Genomic DNA, 17,866 nt, shown 5'->3' with positions numbered 1-17,866 from the left:
GATTGAGTACTGGATCCACTGTGTTTTAATGGAAACACCAACCTGGTAGCACATTTCCTGAACCAAAACACTTCTAAACTTTAAAAACGGCATTCTGGCTTTTTATCGGTAAGAGACCATTTCGCACATCAGCATCTGTTTAATTTTTTAATGTCTGAGTGACAGGCATAATGGATGATCAAACAGACTGCGTTTTAGCTCTTAAAAACACGAGATGCACATAATAGTATTCAACTGCAGAGCCGCAAAACTGATGAATGGAAAAGAATGCAGGTTCTCGAGCACAACACATTGAAAAAGCTGCGAGACGTGGCGCAACAGACAAAGATGATCATCTAGCGCATATTTAAATTTTAAAACTATTAAAAAGCTACTGTAAACAGTGCAGAGTAATCGCCTCATCGCCACTTTGATTGGCCCAAAGCACTTCTTACGTCAGCACGTTCTGACTTCATACTGCGTTCACACAGAGCACATTACTGGTAATTTACTGGTAATGTTACAACTTCCCTTACTGGTAAATTGCTAGAACCAATTTACCTGTATTTTTGAAAAGGTCCTGTTCACACATGATCTCTTACTGGTAATTTACCAGTAAAGACTATATATGTGAAAGGGGATATTGTTTTGTAGTTAACAAACTATAACTAGCTGAGAACTTCTTGAGCACATTAAGTGCATGACTATGTCATAAATTTCAATTATTAAGAGTATCCAATGCATTTATTCTGCTTCATGGCATGTGAAATACCACCTGCTCACAGCATCTTGATATAAGTGACATTTCACACAGAAGTGACACTTACAGAGTGAACCATTCTAACACGACTGGCCACATAATTTCCATCTTCAGTAAAATCAACTGATTTCTGAATATTTAAAGGTTAAGTTTGTAATGTCTGCACCCCCATCTGTCATTCGTCAGCCAGACAGATAGTTCCACCCTTAAATCACGCTATTGCTTGAGACGATGTTGTTGTGTTGGACTTGTTGAGATGCTCAAACATTATGATTTCACTTCGACACAGTGTTTACTTTTCAGGGGAGTCAACCTACAAATGACTTACTCTTCATATTAAGCTAGGATAGAAGTATTTTAACATCCAAAAAATTACACAATTCTGTTCCACTACAGCTCAGTGTATGTCTTGGGTAATTGTAGGTTCATGATGGAATGATGGTTGTTGGGCAGCCAGACACAATCAACATTAACCAGTGCAGTATTTCATTTATGGATGCAATCCTAAGAATATTATTTCTATTTTCACAGGACAGTGAGCAGAAATGTTCTTCTTCTAACAGTTTTGAATGTGCTGATGAGGTAAGAAACATTTCAAACATAATTTTGTTGTTCCTGTCTTGTCCCCTCTAACTTGATATATATCTATGTATATTGGGTAAATTATTATATGCACTTTTTTTTAAAAAAAAGATTGAAATCATATTATTTTTATCACAAAATCATAATTAAGTGACCAAGGGTAAATTTCAAAAATTTTATTACTTTTTTTCTCATGAGGCTGCACTTCTAAAGGCCGGAACACACCAAGCCAACGGTTGGCCGTCAGGCAGTTTTGGTTCGTCGGCCGACTAAGTTTCCCTTTCAGTCGGTCACGTTCGACGTACGTCAGTAGTGACCGACGAATTGGGATATCGCTAGAGAGCCCTATCAGCTTCGAGTGAACTACAACAGGCCAATGGAGTTGGCGTGCGATATTTGCATAATGCGCACCACCCCCGCCAGGTGGTATAAATAGGGGAGCAGATGCAATCGCACTCTGTCTTTCGCTTCGGAGCCATCTAGTGTGTTTCCAGCTTCAGACTTCAGTGAATTCTTCAAGCTAAGAAAAGAAAGGAAAATTTCTTCTTCTTGTGTTGGTGTGACGGCACTTCAGCGAGGTCGCGAGCTTCCCGGGGAGCCTGAGCTTAAAGCTCTCAACTGCTGTTTTTACAGCACACATTTCCAATTCCCAGCATTGTGTCTGTTGCGATTTGGGCCGGTTCCTCCGTTGTGTTCGGGGAGTGGTGTACCCGAACACATCGTGACACTCCCTGTGTGCTTCAGCACAAGAGAGCTGAATTTTCCCCTCCTGAAAGAGCTTCACAGACGAACCCTGCGTCTTTTTCAAGATGTCATTTCGTCTGTGCGTTACTGGATGCGGTCGTTCATTGGTCCCCGCTGACGGTCACAATCGCTGCATCACGTGCCTGGGCGTTCAGCACGCTGAAGCAGCTTTTGTGGATAGTTCATGTTCTCACTGTGGGAACATGACTATTGCAGTGTTGAGATCGAGACTCTCGTTCCTTGGTTCTCAGGGAGCGGGGGTCCCCTCTCCTATGCCCCGTGCCGCCGTTTTCTCTGGCTTCGGCCGGGGTGACGGTGCGCCGGCGTATAGGCAGGGTGATCTGAGGATCACGGTCAGGGCTTCCCCGCCGAGCGCCGCTCCGCGGGCCCCTGTCCCCTCTACCTCACTGCAACCGGTGGTGTTGCCGACTGAGCGTGCTGGTCCCTCTACGGAGCGACCAGCCGTTTCTTTCGGAGCACCGGCGGATGACTGCATGTCGATCGCGGCATCGGAAGGTGAGCAAGAGTCCTCGGGAGATGAGGACTCGGCTGCGTTACCTCCCTCCGGGACCGTAGCGTTGTCCGAGCCTGATCCTGAGTTGACGGCTATGCTTTCCCGGGCTGCCGAGAAGGTCGGGCTCGTCTGGAACCCTCCACCGTGTCCCGAACCTTCTCGGCTCGATGATTGGTACCTCGGGGTGGCCCGCGCTGGTCCCCAGCGCCCCGCCCCGATGCCATTCTTCCCGGAGGTGCATGATGAGGTGACCAGGTCCTGGCGGACGCCCTATAGCGTTCGTGCGAGACCTGGTCCCTCGTCCGCCTTCACCAACCTGGATGGCGGGGAGGCTAGGGGATATACGCGGATTCCCCCAGTCGAGAGGTCTGTTGCGATGCAACGGTGTCCAACGGCCTCTGGCTGGCGCGGTGAGCCGCGTCTCCCATCCCGGGCCTGTAAATTCTCGTCAGGCTTGACAGAGAAAGCTTACAGAGCCTGCGGACAGGCTGCCTCCGCCTTGCATGCCATGGCCCTTTTGCAAGTTCATCAGGCAAAAGCGTTGATGGAAATGCCCCAGGGAGGTCTTGACCAGCAGCTGCTTGGGGAGCTGCGTGCCGCCATGGACCTCGCCCTCCGGGCGACTAAGGTGACGGCACGTTCTGTTGGTCAGGCGATGGCCACGCTTGTGGTCCAGCAACGCCACCTCTGGCTGACCCTTGCTGATATGAGGGATACCAACAAATATCGGTTCCTGGACTCCCCCATATCACAGGTCGGCCTTTTCGGCTTCGCCCAGCAGTTCTCTGCCGCCCAGAAGCAGGCTGAGGCTATCAAACACGTCCTGCCCCGGCGGTCCGCTGCTGCCTCCACCCCGCCGCCGGCAGCACAGCCTCAGCCCGCTCGTCGCCGAGGGCGCCCGCCTGCGTCGTCCTCCGCCCCTGCTAAGTTGGCAAAGCAGCAGCCTACACCAGCCAAACAGCAGGGTGCCGGTCGCGGACGCGGCGCCCAGCCCACTCAGGCCAAGCCAGGTGGCAAGAGGTCGAGGAAGACGCGACCCTGAGACGGGCGACCTGGAGGGGAAGGTTCCTGCTCTTCGGGAGAGGACTCCATCGTCTCTCTCCCACCCCCGGAGGAGGGCCGGGGGGAATTTGTGAAATTGTCTGTCCCGCCGCTGGCTCTGCGGAGTCCAGCGGTACCCACTTCATCACAAAAAGAGCAGTTTCCCAATCCTCCAGGTCACAAGAGACTGCGGCTGTCAGCGCGCGAGGCTCCGCCTTGCCACTCGCAGCCCACTCTCACTTCGCCAGCAGGTCCCAGTGTGATGGTCGAGGCCGCCCCCCAGTGTCCCTGGACAATGCACCTGTTCTCCGGGCGGAGATTGCTGTCCTCCTGGCGAAGGATGCAATCGAGCCGGTCCCTCCAGCCGATATGAAGTCAGGGTTCTACAGCCCCTACTTCATTGTACCAAAGGAGGGCGGTGGGCTACGGCCAATCCTGGATCTGCGTGTCCTGAACCGGTCCCTTCACAGGCTGCCGTTCAAGATGCTTACGCAGAAGCGCATTTTCGAATGCGTCCGTCCCCAGGATTGGTTCGCAGCGATCGACCTGAAGGACACGTACTTTCATGTCTCGATTCTGCCTCGTCACAGACCCTTCCTACGGTTTGCGTTCGAGGGTCGGGCATATCAGTACAAAGTCCTACCCTTCGGGCTGGCCCTGTCGCCCCGCGTCTTCACGAAGGTTGCGGAGGCGGCCATTGTTCCGCTTAAGGAACAGGGCGTTCGCATCCTCAACTACCTCGACGACTGGCTCATCCTGGCCAGTTCGCGGGAGCAGTTGTGCGAACACAGGGACATGGTGTTAGCTCACCTCAGTCGGTTGGGTCTTCGGGTCAACTGGGACAAGAGCAAACTCTCCCCCGGGCAGAGGATCTCTTATCTCGGTATGGAACTGGATTCGGTCGCCCGGACTGCGCGCCTCACCGAGGAGCGCGTCCAGTCAGTGTTGACCTGCCTGAGTACGCTCAAGCGCAGGACAGCGGCCCCACTGAAACTTTTTCAGAGGCTCCTGGGGCATATGGCATCCGCAGCCGCAGTCACGCCGCTCGGATTGCTTCATATGAGGCCGCTTCAACACTGGCTCCGCTGCTGGCTCCCGAGATGGGCGTGGCAGCGCGGTACGTTCCGTGTCCCTGTGACACCGAACTGCCGTCGCACCCTCACCAAGTGGTCGGACCCTTCGTTCCTGCGGGCGGGAGTTCCCCTCGAACAAGTGTCCAGGCATGCTGTGGTCCATACAGATGCCTCCTCCACGGGGTGGGGAGCCACGTACAACGGGCATGCAGCCTCGGGTCTGTGGACGGGGCCCCAGCTGCAGTGGCATATCAATTGCCTCGAGTTGCTAGCAGTACGTCTTGCACTGGGCCGCTTCCAGAAGCTGTTGACAGACAAGCACGTACTGGTCCGCTCGGACAGCACTGCGGCCGTTGCGTACATCAACTATCAGGGTGGTCTACGCTCCCGCCGTATGTCGCAACTCGCCCGCCATCTCTTGCTATGGAGTCAGAAGCATCTGAGGTCGCTTCGTGCCATTCACATCCCAGGCGTGCTCAACCGTTCAGCTGACGAGCTCTCACGGCAGCCTCCGCTTCCGGGCGAATGGCGGCTCCATCCCCAGGTGGTCCAGCTGATCTGGCAGCGCTTCGGCGAGGCACAGATAGATCTGTTCGCCTCCCCGGAGACTGCCCACTGCCAGTTGTTCTATTCCCTGACCGGCGGCACGCTCGGCACGGATGCCCTGGCAATCAGCTGGCCCCGGGGCCTACGCAAATATGCGTTTCCCCCAGTGAGCCTTCTCGCACAGCTCCTGTGCAAAGTCAGGGAGGACGAGGAGCAGGTCTTGTTAGTGGCTCCATACTGGCCCACTCGGACCTGGTTCTCGGACCTCACGCTCCTCGCGACAGCACCTCCCTGGCCCATTCCTCTGAGGAAGGACCTCCTGACTCAGAGACGGGGCACCCTCTGGCACCCGCGTCCCGACCTGTGGAAACTCCATGTGTGGTCCCTGGACGGGACGCGGAGGTTCTGAGTGATCTCCCGCAAGCGGTCGCAGACACCATCACTTCCGCTAGAGCTCCTTCTACGAGGAACCTCTATGCGCTGAAGTGGAACCTATTCGCCGAATGGTGTTCCTCTCAACCAGAGCGAGAGGACCCCCGATCATGTTCGGTCAGAACCCTGCTTTCCTTTCTGCAAGAGGGCCTGGAGCGAAGGCTGTCTCCCTCCACCCTCAAGGTGTATGTTGCCGCTATCGCCGCACATCACTATGCAGTTGATGGTAAATCGCTAGGGAAGCACGATCTGATCGTCAGGTTCTTGAGGGGGGCGAGGAGACTGAATCCTCCCCGGCCCCCCTCTGTACCCTCTTGGGATTTGACCCTGGTTCTTACATCTCTCCGGGGTCGTCCCTTCGAGCCTTTGCAATCAGTCGAGTTAAAAGTACTGTCCCTAAAGACCGTCCTCCTGGTTGCATTGGCCTCGCTCAAGAGGGTAGGGGACCTGCACGCATTTTCGGTTGACGAATCGTGCCTGGAATTCGACAGAACGCGAAGCTTCAGGACCTCAGATCAGCTCTTTGTCTGTTACGGAGGCCAGCAGAAGGGAAAGGCTGTCTCCAAGCAGAGGATGGCCCACTGGATAGTGGACGCCATCGCCCTGGCGTATGAGTCCCAGGGCATGCCTTGCCCGCTCAGGTTGAGAGCCCACTCCACCAGAGGAGTGGCCTCTTCCTGGGCGCTGGCGCACGGCGCCTCGCTGACAGATATCTGTAGAGCTGCGGGCTGGGCGACACCTAACACGTTCGCTAGATTCTATAGCCTTCATGTAGAACCGGTATCTTCCCGTGTACTCGCTTCCACCAGCCGGTAGACGCGAAGAGCCCGTTCTAGTGTTGGCTTGCAATGCCACTCCCGCCCCCTGGGCCGGATACGTGCATCCTTTTCACTCCAGTCGAGTTCCCCGCTTGGCGAACCCTGTCGAGTTCCTCCGCCTCCCCCTTCGGCTCGGACATTGCGGAGTGTCTGATGCCAGGCCAAACCTCCGTCACCGACGTTGACGTTTGGCTGGGTTCCACATGTCATGACCCCTCCACGTGAGCGGTCCCATGTGTGTATTTGTCCACGGTCAACTCCCTACGCCGAGCCCGTGTCTTTCCCTAGCAGAGCCAGCTCTGCTGTCACCTGTCAGATGAGTCTCCCCCTACCAGGTGGAGCCATCCCAGGGACTCCATATGCGTACTGCCCACGGCCAGTCCATATGTGTACTCTCCACGTAAATTCCTCCCCTACGGGTGGGTAGTGGTCTCCGCAGCGTCCCCTACGGGTTCGCTTCCCCAGTGTAGTCTAGTTTACTTAGTGGGTATGTCGGAACAGCAGTAGACTCTCTCGGCGTAAGCTCGCCCCCTTCCCCGTCCACTGGTGTGCCGGGTGGCTAGAGCTTGCGCTGGGCACTGGAAGGGGTTCATACTGTGGCGCTTTATTTGGGATCCCAATTCGTCGGTCACTACTGACGTACGTCGAACGTGACCAACTGAAAGGGAACGTCTCGGTTACGTATGTAACCCTCGTTCCCTGAAGGAGGGAACGGAGACGTACGTCCCGTCGCCACAGTTGCTGTACCCTCGCTGTAGTGCGGACTAGATTGTCTCCTCAGCGAAAAACAGAGTGCGATTGCATCTGCTCCCTATTTATACCACCTGGCGGGGGCGGTGCGCATTATGCAAATATCGCACGCCAACTCCATTGGCCTGTTGTAGTTCACTCGAAGCTGATAGGGCTCTCTAGCGATATCCCAATTCATCGGTCACTACTGACGTACGTCTCCGTTCCCTCCTTCAGGGAACGAGGGTTACATACGTAACCGAGACGTTTCTCAGTGTGTTCTGCACCGTCGGCTGAAGTTGGTCCTCGTCGTTTTTTTTCCGGCCGATTCGAAATGTTGAATCGGCGTCGGCGCTCGTCGGTCCGTTGGGCCATCTGATCGTTCTGATTGGCTGTTCAGCTACTGCCACCTGCTGGTACGGAAAGGCATTTCATCTTGCGCAGGCGCAGAACGGACGTGCTACTTGGCCGTCGGGTGTCGAGCGTGTGTGTCAGGGGTGTGTTTGGTGTGTCAGGGCAACTTTGGACACAGGCGCTGCCGACGTGAGCCAACCCTGCAGTCTGCTTTCGTCGCCACTAGTTCGTCGGCGTCGGCTTGGTGTGTTCCGGCCTTAACAGGACATTTTTTTTTCAATAAATATTCCACATATTTCTTCATTTTTTCTTTCTCTTCATTAAAATTTTGAGGCAATTTATTATTAAATTATTTCATAGGTGGTCAGTGACCTTAATATCACTTTCCATCTTAGTCTTGTAATATCTCTTTAACTAAATAAGTCATAACTTTAATGGCATCATGCAGCAGGATGTGAATTCATTTATATTAAAGTTAAAATTAATAAAGTTTAAATACCTGAGCTTTACATGAGCATATTTCTGAAAGTCTCCTACGCTTTTATAGAAATACCTCTTAAATTACAGCACAAACATAGTAACGTTTAAAAATGATTGTGTACAAAAAGGAACAGGAATGACCCGTAATCCGAATACTCGAACAAAGCAGATAATTAAAAAAGCTTGTAATATTTCTGCAGAATGTGTTAAACCCCAATATGGAGGGATCCATTGACTCGGTGGGCTCTCACCAGGCTGACAACAACAGAGCCAGACATTCATCGGTGACTTCAATCAGTGTTTCTGCCGCCACACTGACACTGGCCTTTGCACTGGTCAATCAGGTTCTGTAAATACAACCTGACTCTGCAACACCAGGAAGCATCTGATGGATTCTTCTGACCTCAATCAAAGAACTTCTCTCAAGTGACATTGATCTTTCTCTCTCTCTCTCTCTCTTAGTGTGTGTGTATGTGTGTATCACACGCCATCTTTAAAAAAACAGTCGAAACAAAAAACAACAAATCCTTTAAAGGAGCTTTTAAAAGACTTGAAACACCACTTCCCCATCCAAGAGAAAAGGAGGAACCACCAGCGGTTTTGAAGCAAATGTGGATGTTGAGAAGCTGAGAGCAAACACAGAGAACTTCTATAAATGCCTTCTCATGCCAGGGGGAAAGTAACAAACCATGTTCTCTCATATTATGATGGACAGTTGATTGAGAACATGCTGTAAAATGCAGCCAGGCAATCATGTGACCCATTGATGAACTCTCTCTGTATATTTACCTAGAGATATAGAGTATCTATTATAAAAACAACACTCTTTGCTATCCCCCTGCTCACATCAGTACAATAGTGCTCACTGCCTTGATCATTACCAATAACTCCATGTAAATGTTTCTTTTGTTCAAAGAAAAAAAAAAAAAAAAATGGATAAAATCTCAATTTGTGCCCTTTTAAATTTCTCAAATTTGTTTCCAGCGAACTATAAGGATTCATCAGTGACATGTTTGGTACGTACTAAACTCGGACCATACTGCCCTGTGTACAATGTGTATAATGATGTTTGTAAGTATATGAGTTTCTTTGAGAAAATCTTGAGCTTTTTTCCTGTTTTATCTCTAAAGAACCTTTAGCATGTGCTGGAAAGCCGAGACACGGGGAACTAGAACAAATGCAGAGAGCCATGTGAAACGTATCACCATGGAGAGCCGTCAGTGCCAATGATGTTCGTCTTAGGCTGTTATTATGTGTAATCATTTTTTTCTTGCCAAAAGACTTGGATTATACTCAAAGAAAAGTGCTCCGAGGAGAGCAGAACAAAAGATCCATTTGCGGAGAGGGTCAATTGTTGGTGTATTTTATAGTGTGCAATCTATCGTGTGGCCTTACTTTTTTGTCTTTGCTCTGTTCCTCTCTCTTATGTAATGGTTTCAGACCGTACCACTTGCTGATTTGCCGCCAAGACCAACTGAGATGATTTCAGACATTCAAAAATAGCAGTTCCTATGACTCAGAAATGTCTTGGTTCATTTGTGATGCTTTAAAATGAGACAAGACAGATGCTCAAGAATGTGTCAGAAATATTTGTTTAAATCTGAATAAAAACATATAGTAATGTCTCGAAGAGTCATGACTTTAACAGCATCTACTGCAGAATTAACGTAGGTCAGAGTGATTATCTTGGAATAAGTTTTGAAATGCTTTGTGAAACCTGAAATAACATATTTAAAGTCGACATGAAATGAGAATTCACCCCATTTAACATTATTCATAAGAAAAAAACTCTTCAAACCTTCATTAAATTTCTTTAATTTTCTAAATTTCTTAATTAAATGTAATGAAAACAAACCTAATTGCTCTTCGTCTGAAACGAGTCACGAGTTCACACTTAAGTATGTTCAGATATAGTAGGGTGAATTCAGGTTGATTGGGACACTTTTTCCAAGTAATCTCAATGGCAAAAAGTGTCCCAATCACCCTGAATTCACTCTATAAAATATGCATATTTGGTGCTTTGAATTTCAGCTGAACCCAGAGCACCTGGCTGGGATAGGAATAATTGAGATTGAAAAGTTGGGGTGTTGGAGGGATGCTGGAAAAAACTGTTGTGGAACAGAGGTAAGTCAGCTCTATATATAAGACTCCTCTCACACTGATTGGGAAGATAATCTGAATGTGCTCCTCCTGAACATTCTTAATAAATCATCATAGAGTGCAACAGTGCTGTCCACTTTTTCAACTGCTTTCATTCTGGTAGTATTTTTCCCATAGGAAGTTTAAAAAGGTCTTTGAACCAAACCAGCTAGCTACGAGGTGAATCACAACAAACGTTGATTTGAAACAAAAAAAAAGTGTTCAAAAAGCGTCCAAAAAGATGAAGGAACAAGATGGCTTTAATAAGGGAAAGAACTAAAATCCCATTAAGTATTATGACTGGAGATTTTGAGGCAGAATGGCTAATGTAGATTTTCACCAGGAATTTAAAAAATAAGTTATATAATAATGCAGGCTGATGGCTTAAACAAAAGCATTTATCATTGATTAACAACCTTGTAGCTTACAGTAGGTCTGCCTTTAACAGTTATTGTCAAAAATCAATTCCCTTATGGAAAAATAACTGGGATATTTGCTTCCAAAACCAACCGTTGCGCTGTATTAGATCATTTTAACCAACTGCAAACTTGCATTCAGTCTGGATCCATTCTGGTATGTAATGCCCACTTTTCACAATCCAAACAATTTCCAATGGACAAAATGAAGTCCCAGCCTATCAGCCTTTTTCTTTTTGTTTTTTTTTTCCCCCGAACATCTAGTTTTACTTAAAAATACATAATATTAATGAGGCAAAATGGGTTGCATTTCACACTGAATTTAAATGTAGCCTTTATCATGTGGAAACAACAAATAGAATGGGCTAAACATTGCTTTAAACATTTAAACAAGTATTCTGATCAACTGCATTTTTTCCCCAAAAGACTGGCATTCTGTAAAAACATAGTGAACATCTGTAAAAGCACCACTGCCCCCCAGAAATCAGCTCAAGGTCTGATGATAATCCTTGGCAGTTATGAATGGAATCAACACACAAACACATGGGCGTTGTCACTGCGAGATGTTTGCTGTCAAAGTGCCTGCCAGCTGTAGCAATTCAGCTGCTTTTATTATTGTATGATGCTTATCTGCTGCTGGAGCTTCATGGGGTATTTTTCAATGCATTTTAACATACTAATTTGTCATTTAGTTTCAAGAAAAATACTTGCAAATGCTCGACCAACACATTGCAACTGCACTGTCCAATTGAACAACATGTGTTCACTGAGAATACGACATTGAATTATTATTGAGATAGTCACTCTGGGGTTAAAAGGGGGTCTTTTAAGAGCACAGTTTTGACATTTCAAGTTACCAGCCCAGACTTTAACCACTAGACTGCATAACCGCCTGTTTGCCATCTTGATGTCCTTCATCAGAGCGTCTCCATCTGCTCCACTTCTCCCATCATCCAGGCATCATGTGTCTATCTCTCTTCACTAATTTCTTTCAAAATATGACAGCTAATTAATATGTTCTATAGGCGCACATCTGCTGTTCAACTACAAGGGCAGATTAGAACTAGATCCTTATGCCAGCAAGACTATACAGTCTTTTTCCATTTAAGACCCTCTTCATTATTACATCAACACAACAATTTTGAACCCCAATGTATGTAATCCACAGAATAAATATTTAAATATGAACCATTTAACTCCTTAGATCAGTTCATGCTGTCTAATTAGCTGAATACTAATTTTTAACAGTCCATGAAAACTATTTATTTTCAAGGAAAATGAAACCTAATGATGCTTCTCCTCAACTTCCTATGCAAATCTGCCTTCCATTGGTTGTAATGATATAAGCATAGTCATATGCAGGTATGTGTGCACTTATCCATTTAGTTTCTATTCAGCCACAAGGACTGCCTACGGCTTTCTGGGAGTTCATCATACCTGCTGGTTAACATCTGCTGAGATTTGCATTGCACTGCATAATAAAGTGCACAATAAAGAAGAGTTTATGTAAAATAATAGCAAAATTGTCAAATAATAACACTGATAATAATGCAATATCTTATATTATTAATATGCATTTATAAGTACTCATTTGAATGGTACATTCATGTGTATGGATAAACCATGACTTTTAGCCAGCTAGCTAGCTAATCACATTGGAAATGTAACACAATCTTCTTTGAGAATGCATATACAATTAAAATTAATAGTTAGTATGTCAGTGTACTCAACACCTACCAAATCTTGTACAATGATGAAGCATATATCTTCAACTGTTTGAATACTTCTCTTTTGTGAAAAGACATAAAAGTCCACATTGTCCACTTGACATTAAAAAATGAGACAGAGTAAATTATAGATGTGTCAACTCAGCATGAAGTTCCTAAGTGCTCACTCTAAGTGTTGACTCTTGAGTCTCTCTTAAAGTTCACCTAAAAATGAAAATTCTGTCATTTGAATGAAAATTATGTCTGTTTTTTTTTTTTTTTTTTTTTTTACCCCATACATCAAGTCAATGGTCACCAAGATTGTTTGGTTACCAACATTCTTCAAAATATTTTCAAATTCTTTAGTCCGTATGGTGCTTACATCTCTGGAGATACAAAGACTGATTTTTTGGCATATTTTCTACAACCAATTGTCCAGTTTTTGTCTGAATCTACTCAATCTACTCACGAAAAGACCAAGGTTTAAGACTGAGTACTTAACGACTTTAATGAGGGAAAGAACTATAATCCCACGAAGTGTTGCGAATGACATAATCGAAATAAAAACAATGGATAAATATAAAACATGTTGATTATGTATATATTTTTATTACAGAATATGCACTGCAGAATACACACACACACACATATATGTACACACAAATATTTAAGTAGTTTAAGAGCATATAGGGAAACTGACTGTGCTTCATTGGAGTGAGTGAGCACTAAAGTATTTTTTGGCGCAGTTTGCTTGTCACAATTCTCTGATTGTCACAATCTGCTAATAAATGCAGTTATTTAAAAAAATAAGCTGAAATAATGCAGGCTGATAGCTTCAACGAAAGCATATACCATTGCTTAACAACCTTGTAGGCCTGTCTTTAATTATTATTATTAAAAATCTATTTCCTTACAGAGAAAAATGAGTGGGATTTTTACTTCTGGAACCCAAAGAAGTTTATCAGATTATAGAAGTGTTCTATAAAAACAATATCACACTTGCAATTTGCTGATATTCAATACAACACTCTTGCAAAAGTATCTTATTGATATTACTAATTAAAAAATCTCTAAAAAAATGAATGAAATCCATTTGCTTAGGTTACTTTCACTTAAATGCTGATATCTATTTAGAAATACTAAATTGTTAATTTAGCACAGCTACACTCTGTAGTAAGGGAAAACTCATGTTTGCCTCATATTGCTTAGCAACAAGAATACAGGGATTATAGTAATTGTCTAATCTATGCAGTAGCACCATCTTGAAAACCTGAGGGAGTTCAGACAGACAAAAGTGGCTGATTAGAGAATATACACTGAGGCCAAGACATGGTGTCAACTATTGCCAGATTTTGGGGCTACTGACACAGGGTGCTCTGGGGAAAATTAAGTTATCATTTTCAAAACAACTTACATTTTTGGAATCTGTTTTTAGTTGATCCATTATAGAGAAATCACATAGATTTCATGACCCCGCTGACAGGAAACATTCTCAGAACTTTGGCTAATGTTCTGGCAAGCTTCTCTTAATGTTATGAGCAAATATTCTTTCAGTAACATTAATACAACTTTCGTTCAGAGTTATCTGGTCTTTAAAAATGTTCTCAAAATGTTAGCACAAAAACATTACCTAGCCTATACATCATTCATGAAAAGGTTTTTTTTTTTTTTTTTTTTTTCTGAAACATTTTAGTTTGTGTAACCTTTTTAAAAAATATATTTGTTTCAGAATGTTCAGAGACCATTCAAAAGTAACATTACTGTAATGTCTGCAGAAAGATAAAATGGAATGTTCCCTTGTTTGTAAAACTGGATGTTTTAAACCTTCAGAGAACATTCAAAAATAATGTTTTATAATTTAAAGGGAATGTTAGCAAAATGTTATTAGAATGTATTCTTAGATTTTTGTTAGCTGGGTAGTCACTGGGGCAGAACTGTACTCTGGCTTTTGGTCAAAATTGCGGCATATTTCAATGAAAGCACCCCATTTAAATAACTATGTGAACATTTCTGTCACTTTTAAATTGGAGTCCCTGAGTGCTGAATTCTTGAACAATATTATATTAGGTGCTCTATTATAGAGACGTGAAACATGCATGCGGCTAATAAAGCTGATACAAAAAGGTGACATTGAGGAAGAACTCAATAGGTTGGAAATTACCCAGCTCAGTGGGCAGATGGGCTTTTGACAGAAATATTGCGCCCCAGCAGGCTGAAATGGGTGGACCAGAATAGGCAAAACTACAGCAAAAGAGCAGCAAATGCAGAAAATCAAATCAACAACTGACAGGTTTGCCATCCCCAGGGAAGGACAACATACACAAACACCAGAGCAAACATTATCTGTGCAGGTGGGTGGGAAAACCTTAAAATAGTCCATGATAGAGATATGCTGTCTGCATGACAGAGATATGCACATTGCTCTGACAGGTCAGTAAAAGCTTGTTTCTAGTAGTGCACTGGGCGACCAAAGGTGCCTTCGGGGGATGACGGCAGTAATTATCATCATGGCACGACACCGTTTTATAGTAGAGGTGGATATGTCAAGAAAGATCTTTATACGAAAAAAGGGTCTCAACCTTGGAGCAGCGGCAAACGGCAGCTTCACAGCAATCTTTGCAAGAAGAAGTGTCGACTGAAAGACTACAAAAGGACTGACTTGGAGGTAAGAGAGGTTTGATTTATCCACTAGATTCCAGAGGATAAAAAGCTAATTCCCCATAGACTGAGAATGACTAAAATTTGATATATGTGTCTTGACCCACATGAAGCATTAGCAGTATAACAGCTATGCTCTGATTGGTCATTTAGATCATATGTTAGAGACTATATATAAGTCATAGTGAATAAGAGAATAACAAACACTTAAGCTATACTGAAACACCCATTTAGATGTTGCAGACTTGATTTCTCATTTTGAAAATGTGTAATAGGTTATGCTGAGTCATAAGGCTCTTTAGTGCGAAATGGATGTTGAGAAAATGAGACAAGTAAGAGGCCTGTGTACAGTATGTGTAGAAACATTTAATTGCCATTAAGTGTGTGATCTCACAGTTCTTTGAGGCTTTAATTAGCAAACTGACACATACCTTATTTTAAATTTTCTTTTTTTTTTTCATTAATCGTTTTGTGTTAACTTATATTATAGTGATTCTCAGCAGATTTGCTTAAGATTTTGGGAAAAAGTGGCAACCAAACAATACCAACATTTTTTAACATGCAAACAGCAAACAATGTTTTTAAAATAAAACACTGAAATGTAGTAATGAGCATGACTGCATGAGCTGCATGCCAATTTAAACATAGGCCATTAAATATATTAATGCATAGACTAATATAATGCAAGCCTCAAAAACCTAAAGTATACAGTACGCAAGCGTTCATTATTTCAAATCAGACATAAGCAAAAATGATTCACACTTCAGTGGGGGAGCCAGTTATGAGATAACAGGTGTGTTCGACTTCAGCTGCAGCTGGATGTAACCTATGGGCGAGACTTGCCACTTGCAGTCATGGAGAATTGGTACACAGCTTGCCCTTACGGAACAAAAATATATGGGAATATACTGCAAAATATAATACGATATATTACATAATACATTTCCATATATGGAAAACTAGTGCTTATATTTTTCAATATACTGCAATATATGCATTGACCATGTATGGCTATATATTGATACATATAAAATATTTATAAATGAAGACAAAAATAGCATTACATTCATAAAGTTTTATCCTTTATTGTGTACATATATTGCACACATGTTCCCATATAAATGTGAATGTATTGTACACACATATATACACACATTTATGGAATGAGTTACAATCAGTGGTTACAACAGACGTCTAGTTCCCAGCATGCTTTGCTTCTGACTGTTAAAGGAGAGTAAATAAAGTAAAAAATTAAGCGATATTTCCTGTGTTTTGCTCAATATTGATATAGGGCGAGATCTGTTAGTGTTTAAAGTTGTATTATTTTGGAATTTAAAAGGTTTTCTGGTATGTATGAGTTTTTGGGGTTACCATTGTGCTGAAGAGTAGAGTCTGTGGTTAGGTTGATGATTGGCTGAACACCACTAAGACTATAATAACTTTATTTAAAAAGTAATGGTTGTGCACGCTATAGCACAGTGATAGTCTCTTTGGTAGAAACTTTAGTGCATGCAGGTGTGCTTTTGTTTACTAACTTGAAAATATGAAACATTTAAAATGTAAATTATTATAAAATATAAGAAATGTGTTACATAATATATTGTACCATATGTGTTTATACTGCATGAGTAAATATATCTGCAATATATTATGCATGCAGTACCATATCTGATCACATATAAATCTATATATTATGAAGTATATTACTGAATATAAAATTACATACATTATGATATATTAGTAAATATATTATCACATATTTTTCAATATATGAAAAGTGGCAATTCCTTATGTATTATTCAATATATTGTAATATATTTACGCAATATATTTTTCTGTATATTTTCAAATATACTGTTAAATCATGTAATATATTGATAATTCATATATAGGGAAATATATTTTCTTTCCATAAGGGTGGCTGCGTCTGAAATAGCATACTCCCCTACTATATAGTAGGTGAAAAACAGTATGTGACAAATAAGTATATCCAAATTCCCAGTACTCATAAAAGAGTAAGCAAAAAGTACCCAGATGACCTACTACTTCCAGCGAGATGCTGAAGTCTATCTCATGAGGCCACAGGAGAGAATTTGTGAATGGCAGTGAAGTGATGCAACTTATGCTGGTAGGTCATATGATGAAGGCAACATGGCGAATATAGTACATAAGTATTACATTCATACTGTGCAGAACCTGAAACATCTTTGTTGATCCTGGAACAACATTCCAATTAACCAATCAGATTTGATGGACAAGTTTATGTCAAGTTTAGGCTTACAACCAGGGTTAGGTCATTTCCCTCTGATTTTAGGGATAACTTATGGGTAGGGTTGGGTTTAGCGGTAGGGATATTTTCGAACAGAAATGTTGACCCAACGTCAGGACATGATTCATACTACACACACTCATACTACAGTATATAGAACATACTTTTTTAGTGCTTGCAAAGGAAGTGCTTATTCAAAATAAGTACTTACTCAAGAAAGTATGCGATTTCGGACCCAGATTTTGTGTAGAAAAACACGGACACAGAAATTTTGTGCAGAATCTTTTATTCTTTATAACCTCCAATAAACGCTGCCTGTAAGTGCTTAGAAGATTCTGTCACCTCTCTACTGCAATATTGTCCCATTTCTTGCTTGAAAAAGCTTCCAGATCACTGATAGTCTTTGGTTTCCATGTTACCACTGCTTTCTACAAATTCCACCAAATATTTTCAATAAGATTTCAATCTAAAGACTGTACAGGCCACTCAAGAACATTCTACGACTGATCCCTGAACCAAGCTTAAGTAGATTTGGATGTATATTTGGGATGGCTGTCCTGCAGGAAAGTCCATTGATCATCAAGCTTCAGTCTCTGCACTGAAGCCATCACCATCTTTGCCAAAAT

General features: G+C 43.6%; 1 protein-coding gene and 1 long non-coding RNA gene across 2 annotated transcripts in view; both read left to right on the top strand.

The window, feature by feature from the left end:
* The window catches only part of gfra2b (GDNF family receptor alpha 2b), a 63,630-nt gene extending 53,953 nt beyond the window's left edge, over positions 1 to 9,677 (top strand). The window contains exons 8-9 of the mRNA XM_051910903.1: positions 1,271 to 1,321; positions 8,253 to 9,677. Coding sequence (XP_051766863.1) covers positions 1,271 to 1,321; positions 8,253 to 8,405 — 204 coding nt within the window. The 3' untranslated portion in view covers positions 8,406 to 9,677. The remainder of the gene's footprint in view (positions 1 to 1,270; positions 1,322 to 8,252) is intronic.
* A 4,920-nt stretch (positions 9,678 to 14,597) lies between these two features.
* LOC127521889 (uncharacterized) overlaps positions 14,598 to 17,866 on the top strand; it is a 29,190-nt gene continuing 25,921 nt past the window's right edge. Inside the window, exon 1 of the long non-coding RNA XR_007932479.1 lies at positions 14,598 to 14,978. This is a non-coding gene — a long non-coding RNA (uncharacterized LOC127521889). The remainder of the gene's footprint in view (positions 14,979 to 17,866) is intronic.

This window comes from Ctenopharyngodon idella, chromosome 10, assembly GCF_019924925.1.
Source record: "Ctenopharyngodon idella isolate HZGC_01 chromosome 10, HZGC01, whole genome shotgun sequence".
Taxonomy (NCBI): domain Eukaryota; kingdom Metazoa; phylum Chordata; class Actinopteri; order Cypriniformes; family Xenocyprididae; genus Ctenopharyngodon; species Ctenopharyngodon idella.
The sequence above is the reverse complement of the archived record's forward strand: the minus strand, read 5'-3'. Positions and strand labels throughout refer to the sequence as shown.